The sequence below is a fragment of the Acanthisitta chloris genome, unplaced genomic scaffold, assembly GCF_000695815.1.
Source record: "Acanthisitta chloris isolate BGI_N310 unplaced genomic scaffold, ASM69581v1 scaffold2407, whole genome shotgun sequence".
In the NCBI taxonomy this organism is placed as follows: Eukaryota; Metazoa; Chordata; class Aves; order Passeriformes; family Acanthisittidae; genus Acanthisitta; species Acanthisitta chloris.
The window spans coordinates 42853-51474 of record NW_008680715.1 but is presented as its reverse complement, the minus strand read 5'-3'; the positions used below and the strand labels follow the sequence as shown (position 1 = coordinate 51474).

Genomic DNA, 8622 nt, shown 5'->3' with positions numbered 1-8622 from the left:
ACTAAAAAACCCCAAATCATCATGAAAACTGATACTATATTCACAGTAGGAAAGACAAAGAAATGATGAGAAGCAGCTTTGTAATCTCATTGCCAATATTGCTAATTCTTAACTGTTCTGTAGGAAAAATACTGAGTTTCAAACTTACTGTATTGTTTCTTCTATTGTTATCTTCTGTTGTTCTTCTATTGTTATCTTGTTATCTTTTGTTATCTATTGTTATCTTACCCTTAATGAATTTGGAAAATCAAACAGAATAGAGAGTCAGGAAAAGTTTAGTAAATCAATTTTTATTTTTTCCCTGGAAGTGACCCTACTATGTATCTACATTAGTACAAAGCTTTTGAAAATGTTCATTATTATTTTTCAGTAAGAAATCTGCCTAAACTGGTGTAACTGCTTTTCTTAATTCTTATTTGATGTTGCTTGTCTAATTTGTGAGAGCATTTTCCTTTGTAGTTAGTAGTAGCTGTTGTCAACAGTGGATATATGTCATCTTCTGTGTCTCTAATATCAGAGGAAATATTATTACATGGGAGCAATGAGTTCATGAGCAAAGGAGGGTATTCTGGGCACAATTGCTTATGTTTCTACTGCTTTGGCTTATCTGCTTTTCCATTGCTGTCTGTGATTTTCTTAGTCTTTGATTCTGAGTCATGTTCATCAGTCTGTCATTAGTTGTTCTTCAAACCCTTGCCAACATCTGCTTACCTGCACTGTCTCCTGTTCTTAGGAGTTATATTACTTTATAGTTACTTTTTGGGAGGGCTCTTTTTAAGGTAAAGGAAAGACAAATTAAAACAAATTCTTCAAATTGAAAAGTCTGAACATTTCTTTTAAAATGAGACAAAAAGCCACAGCTTCTTGGAGGGTTCAGGTTTTGTAAAGAGAGTGTGCAACAATAGGAGGATATAGCCTGTGAGGAGGTTTAGATACAGCAGTGAAGAGCAGGTAGAAAAGAGGCCTCGGAATGAATGAGAACAGGTGAGACTGAATTCAGAAAAATTGACCAAGTTGGAAGGAAGCAAGGAGCTATTTACTGGCTTGTGGTTGGCAAGGGCAGAATTGAATGAGTTTTTAAATTTTAGTTCTTTCTTTGACTCTTGCCTATTTAGGAAGTTAGACTTCTAGGTCTTAACATAAAATTAACCTCCTTTATTTTTAAAGTATTGTGATATGTATGAGGGCTTTCCATAAAGAGACATTGAGCTGTAATCTCAAATATTTGGCTTCCTTGGGATCATTCAAATATTTTAAACAATGAATTAATCAATACCAGTCCATTTCTTGTGACCATTGAACTGTTTCAGACATTTGTGACTGATGCTTATGTACACCCTGATTGAGAAAATTTGTGTGTCTTAATTTTTATCGTCCTTATAAATGTCAGTGAAAGATGTTGCTCTGATAGTTCTAGCATTTCTAGAAATGCAAGTAAATATAGGTATAGGCTTATGGTCACTCCATCACAACTCATGTAGGGGCTATCTCCTAAAGATAACAGGGGTTTTTTACTTTTCTGTGGTTGTTTATCTCTAGACTTTGCCTACTTGAGGACCAAAGTGTCAAGTTGGGCAGTTTCTGTCTTTGTTGTTTTTCCTAGTATATCTTAAATTTATCTGAAATATATATATATACCTGAGGAGAAACAGAACACTTTAGGGGTTTAATAGGAATCTTAGTTATGCTTCTGAAACTCATTCCCAGTTGTAATATCTGATATACTGTTGTTTACTTGTTTTATGTGTTGTGTTTTTTGTGTTTTGGTTGATATTTTTCTCTCATGCACCTACTGCCTACAAGAGTGCACTGGGAAGTTACTTTAAAACTTTTAAGTGATGTATCAGTAGTCTCTATAACATTTCTAGAATAACAGTCCAATTTAAATTAGATTTGTGTTTTCAAATCCTTTAAATCCATTAGAAAGTTCACAACTTAGAACCACTTGATTTTAAGTGGGAAACACTTCTGTATGTTACTGCATTGAGCAATTAGTTTTGCTTTGGCCAAAAAAACTTCTCAAAAAATTGTGCGTAGGTAATAGTATTACGGATAATATCTGCTAGTGTGATTGCTTGGTAACTCTTTGGTGTTTATCAAAGCATGAAGCACACCTGTATTTTTGTAAATGGTACTCAAATTTTTAAGTTTCCAAATGATTTATTTATAATGCTAGTATATGACGACTATTTAAGGGTATAATTGCTTCATTGAAAATTGCACAGAGTTCGTTTCTTGTTGGGTGGACGTCATGGAGAGTTTAAATTTCTGCCTCCTGCTGGCTATGCTCCCTGTTATGAAGCATTGCTTCCAAAAGAGAAGATGAAACTGGAACCAGTGAAAGAATATAAAAGAGATTTTGAAGGAGTAAGGGATTTGCTGGGTACAACACAATTCCTCTCTCAAGCTTCCTTTATCCCTTGTCCTATAGACACCAGTCAGGTATGTAAAGTTTGCAATAGTGAGACTTTGAAATATATCTGTACAAAATTTAAATTCGCAATATGAAAACTAAGGTGGCTTCCCCCTTTCTTAGCAATTGTTCATTTTTGTGTTGTGTACTAACTGAGCTAGATGATCTTGGATATACAAGGTGTGGTAACTGGAACCTTTTTTTCTGGAATTGTTATGCTCTTTCCTTAGATTGCTCTTCCTTTTCATCTTGAAAAGATCAGGGACAAACTAGCTGAAAATATCCATGAACTGTGGGGGATGAATAAAATAGAACTGGGATGGACATATGGCAAGGTATGTTTTGAATGTCATGTCTGGGTACGGTCAGCTGTATTAGGTTAAGCTTCCTCCCAGAAAACCTGGACCTGGAAGTTGGTGGTCTATACATTACCAACAATAGGTGAGTATGTAAGCTGGAAGGAGACAGTGATATTAACTTTTGTGTGGCTTTTGTAAACATTCAAATTCCTCAAAACTGTTTTGTTACTTAATTCGTTATGTAGAGGTGTTTTTAGTGTGCATTATAAATGAACTGTGGGAAAGTAGATTTATATAGCAATGGATACCTCTCATTGAACAAAGAGAAACGTTATTGCTTATAATGTCTTCATTGTTGCAATTGTGATTCTTGATTGTGATATCAGAGTGTTCTGTTACTTTGTTACAGATACGGGATGATAATAAAAGGCATCATCCTTGTCTTGTGGAATTCTCAAAATTACCTGAGACGGAGAAGAATTATAACCTACAAATGTCAACTGAAACCCTCAAGTGAGCTTTAAATATAAAATAAACTAAGCTTGTATATTATTTTATTTTTATTCGAGCACTTCATGTTATTGTAAGATATAAAACTCTTTAGAATATCTTGCTCAAAGGGTGTTCTGCTAACTTTGCTAAAAGTTCCAGGAATACATTCAGAATGATTAAGAAAAACTTTGTCTCTACAGAAATACGAAGTAAAAAGCACCACCCTCTCAAACCACAGATTTGTGCCTTTTTAGACTTTGAAGGGATTATTTATTATTTCTGATAAGTTAAAATATTTGGGTTTTGAAATTCCATTATTTTGATTTATTTCTCTGTTTTTGAAGTATCATTTCTTTTGTGTATTTATTCTTAAAATATAGTTATTTATAAAATGTGTGAGCACTAAAATATTGTGTTTCATTAATGCCATTTTTTGTGTTGGCAGAACCCTTTTGGCCCTTGGATGTCACATTGTTCATGCTCATCCAGCAGCTGAGGAAGATCTTAAAAAAGTCAAACTTCCAAAAAAGTATGTACCTTATAATAACTGTTACATATTATAATGTATTATTCTGAATATAAAATATTTAATGTAATTTAAAAAATACTTGTTATGAATCCCATACCTGATATGGTCGTAGAGATCACACAGGCCATTACCTTGCCTGTGATGATGGTTGACTGTGAATACTCCTGTGCCACATCAGCTCATGAAGTTATTCACACAGAAACATTCACATACTTAAACTGCATGCAATTGTATCTGTGTTACATGATCTTAAAATAGATACTCCAAAGTTAAAAGCTACATTTCAGTGCTTTTCTATCTCATAGAAAATAACAGTATATGTGTATGACAGTTAATTGATCTACTTTAAAAAGAGTATACTGTTTTCCCATAACTCCTGTTTCAGTTTGCACCTCTCCTTCCCTTCACTCCAAAAAGAAGGTTGGTTTGTTCAACAGACACACATTTACAGGAACATTATTGATATACTTCTTTAAAGAGAGGAAAATTTAGAAAATCACCATTCTTATAATATGAATGTTTCTAGGAAATGTAAATATGTAGATTATTGCATAAAATATGATTGGAGTTTTACTTTATTCTTTGTTTGATAGCTATACTATGACAGATCTAAAAGAGCTGAATTTTATTTTTTATTTTGTCTTGTTTAAGAAGATTAATCAAGAATTACATCTGTATTTTGGTGTTGACTGTGGGGATTCTGTAGTCCTCCTAGGACAGATTAAAGCCTTGTTGTGCAACAAAACTTGAAGACAGAAACAGTGATTTAGATCATTGCCATTTAACATCAGCTTATCAACACACAAGATGGTTTTTTTTTTCCCCTGAAACAGCTTTATCCATGAGAAACAAAGTTAGATTTTTAAAGAGAACAGTAAAATACATAGTTTTGTGATACGGGAGATGGTAGTCTTGATCCTGTTGATGACATAAATTTAGAAAAGCAAAAAAGAACTTTTCCCAGGGTTCATACTGCAGACAGTCGGTTATAGTACTGGTTTGATACTATTGTCTTGTTAAAATATATACTTCTTATGTGAATCATCCTAACTAATGTCAATGATCTGATTTGAGAAAAGGAAGGTCTGCATATGTCTAAAAGAGCAAGGTAACCTTTATACAATGAAGAGGGATTGGAGAAGGTAATAGTACTGCTAAAAAAAGTTAAACTTATTATTCAAAGAAAAAGTGGTAAGAACAATAGTTAAAATACGTTTTCCTCTGTTGGAAAAATGATAATGCAATCTTTACAGACTAGTGAATTAAAAATACGATATTTAATAATGCATAAAAATGGTTTCATAAGAAATCATCATGCAAATCTTTAAAATAGAAACTGCTTCAAAGGTTTAAATGACAAATAAGAAAATACATATAAAAAGTACTCAATAACAGTTTTATTGTTTTGTAGCAACCATTTAGGCATGCACATATGGATCTGAGTCATATGTAATTAGCTATCATGCAAGTAGGTGGAAAATGAGATTGTCTGCTAGAACCCAATTTATACTCTAGTCAATGACCAAATGCAATGCAGGATTTTTTTGCAAAGAAATGGGAGAGCAGGAGATTGAAAAGTGGAAAGACAGAGTGAACCATACCCTATGAATGCTGCATTGAAAGATTTAAGTGCCATCACTCGAATATCTTGACTCTTTTTTTTGCTTTGTTGATTTATAGTTATATGATGTCAAATGGATATAAACCTGCCCCTCTCGATCTTTCTGAAGTGAAACTGTTGCCTTCTCAAGAATTTCTAGTTGACAAACTAGCAGAAAATGCACATAACGTTTGGGCAAAAGACAGAATAAAGCAAGGATGGACCTATGGCCTTCAGCAGGTAGGGACTTTTTTAGATGTATTTGGAATAAGTAAAACATGTGAGATTTTGTGCTCTAGAACATCAGTTGGGAGGGAGTGTTAATTAAGAGGATAAATGCTGAATGGTGTGTAATATCTGGAAAAGTTATAGAGGGTGGGGAGCAGGAAAAGAAGCCTTGCCCATGCAAGTCTTAGTAGATTGTCAAACTGTTTGGTGTCAGCTGCAGAATGTATGAAAATATATGTCCATAGTTCTCTTTCATTTAGGTTTTTACTGTTATTATCAACTGAGCTTGCATTCATAAAAAATATTCCTCATCAATGTTGTTTCTCTTCTGTAATGATTTCAGAGTACACTCCGTCTTGTTATACAAAGTCTTTGTGATGTTTAAATAGAGTTTTCTTGTTCTCTTTTATAACCCCTTTAGGATCTTAAGAGCAAACGTAATCCTCGGCTAGTGCCATATGCATTATTAGATGAACGTACTAAAAAATCAAACAGAGATAGTCTCCGTGAAGCTATTAGAACATTTGCAGGCTATGGTTATAATATTGAGCCACCTGACCAAGAGATAGGTATGTACTTTTAGTAAGAATTATGGCCCTTTTTTCTACCACAGTGCTGGGGAAAAAACATAAACCTGAAACAAATAGGGAAAACAGAAAGTATTCATTGATATGAGTGTATTTTTGCAGGGAACCGTTAATGAAAGCTGCAAGCATAATTTATAAATTACTTGTGTATTACTTAGTTGTTTGGGTTTTTTTAAAGATTGGTTGTAGTTAATGATATCATAATTGTAATTTTCATGATTTTTGGACTGGAGGAAATCTGGAGTGAGTGGACATTGATTTTCATTTGGAAATAATGGAAGAAAGAAAATAATATAGGTCCTTTTTTTTTTGCATCAAAATCAAATTCTATACCACTAATTTTTGACAAAAATCCAAAATGAAACAAACTTATTTGATTTTTTTTTTAATGTTCTAAATGTATTGACTTGTGTAGGAAAATATTTTGTTGTATTATAATACAGCATTGTAGCATTGACTTGTATTGCATGTAGTAATCTTACACTTCTGAGGTCTCTCTCCTCAGTTTTGTGTCTGAAGCTCTGCATTCAGTGATATTTTGAAATATTCTGATTCTAAATAGCAGGTAATTGCTCATCCTGTATAGAATTAGAATATGCTAGCCTCTGCATGCTGATTACTGTTACTCCTTTTCTAATGTTTGCTGTGAAGGTCCTTAAACATGCAATGGTAGATAATAGCTCTTTTCATGAGTTAGAAAATATTGGGGATAGATGAAAAGCAGTGGCATTTATAGTTTCATTTTATTGTTAAAAATGTTGAGGCTTTTTCTCTCTCTCTATTTTTACAGCTGACCAAACAGTGGAAAAAGTCAGCATTGACAAGATACGTTTTTTCAGAGTAGAACAGTCTTATGCTGTGAAGTCTGGAAAGTGGTACTTTGAATTTGATGCTGTGACAGGTGGAGATATGCGTGTTGGCTGGGCCAGGCCAGGCTGTCGACCTGACATAGAGCTGGGAGCTGATGACCAAGCATTTGTATTTGAAGGAAGCAAAGTCAGTACACCTTTACCTTCTTTTGATCTATGGAGAGGCTAGACAGAGAACTACATATAGGTTTCCTCTGTATACTCCAGATCAACTACTGGAGTATTTTTGATTCATATAAAGATATCTCTCAGCTCTGTTTCATGCTGGATAGTATCTGCATTTTGGTTCTGGTCATTGAAATTACGCTAGGAAAGATGTGTTGCGTTATATGTATCTAAGTTATACCCAGCTAAGTAAAGGTGTCTGTCATAAGCATCAACAAAATACAGAATTCACTTCCATTTATTTGTAAGTATTGATTTACAGAAATTAAACGAATGGTTCTTCAATGATTGGGAGAGAGAACTACACTTCTGTTTTCTCTTTTCTGTCTTTTCTGCTTTCTGCATGCTCTTTCTACCCAAGCTTAACTCCCAAAGGACCAGGAGGATGATAATGACACTGCATGTGACAAGTGGTATCCAGTGAACAGTAGTTAGTATCCAGATTCTAAATTGCTGAAGTTAGGGTGTCTCTATTATCTCAAAGACAAAAGCCATGATCAGTACTGTTTGCAAATTACTTCAGGATCCTGGAAGTGAAATATTTGGGTTTATTTATTTATCTTGTATTTAATTTTTAATATTAGCACCGTGTTTATTTACTTGCTTTTGCCTTTAGGGCCAACGTTGGCATCAAGGCAGTGGATTCTTTGGAAGAAGCTGGCAACCAGGAGATGTGGTTGGTTGTATGATAAACTTGGATGACAAATCAATGATCTTTACTCTGAATGGAGAGTTGCTTATAACCAGTAAAGGTTCAGAACTTGCATTTGCTGACTTTGGAATAGAAAATGGTAATTTCCTTTTTAATGTCACGGTTATGAGAAGATAAAACAGAACAAGAACCAGAAAATCAAGTCTGTCATAATGACTCAGTGAGCTGAGAAATCATGTTTCAGTGATGTGAGCCTTCAGACTGTGCCACATCTTAACTTAATCAAAATTTATTTCAAGAGTGCTTATATGGCACAAATAGATTTTTTTTCCTTTAACCACAAGTAGATATTAATGGGATTTTAGCAGTCAGAATGGGTAAATTTTCTTCAAGCCTTAGTAGGCTTACTCTCAGGACTGAACTTGAGTGCTAAGTGGTAATAATAAGCATCTTGAAAAATTCCCACAAGGTGAAAATTTAGTCTCAGATTATCTCACTGGAGCATAAAACATATTATATTCATGTCTGTGAAGGATAAAATGAGTACTATGTGGTGAGAGCCTGCACCAAAAGAACAAATATTTGCAACTTAAATTGAATCTGATTTGTAATTTTTTTTCTCTGTCCTATTTAGAGATCTTTCTCCTTTTTGTGGGATATTTTTTCTTTTCCATTTTTGGCCTTTGCTTTTTCAAACAATAGTATATACTGACTGTATTAAAGGAGGCAAGTAATATTTTCAAATTATTTTGCTTTATATTTTAGTTGACATTTTCTTTGTAAGGGTA

The 8622-nt window shown here is 33.7% G+C and overlaps 1 protein-coding gene across 1 annotated transcript in view; it reads left to right on the top strand.

The window, feature by feature from the left end:
* Positions 1-8622, top strand: part of LOC103805152 (ryanodine receptor 3-like) — a gene marked incomplete at both ends in the record, with an annotated part of 56159 nt that overhangs the window by 5571 nt on the left and 41966 nt on the right. Inside the window, 8 exons of the mRNA XM_009077787.1 lie at positions 2226-2442; positions 2644-2748; positions 3122-3225; positions 3650-3733; positions 5414-5573; positions 5983-6130; positions 6939-7144; positions 7799-7973. Coding sequence (XP_009076035.1) covers positions 2226-2442; positions 2644-2748; positions 3122-3225; positions 3650-3733; positions 5414-5573; positions 5983-6130; positions 6939-7144; positions 7799-7973 — 1199 coding nt within the window. The remainder of the gene's footprint in view (positions 1-2225; positions 2443-2643; positions 2749-3121; positions 3226-3649; positions 3734-5413; positions 5574-5982; positions 6131-6938; positions 7145-7798; positions 7974-8622) is intronic.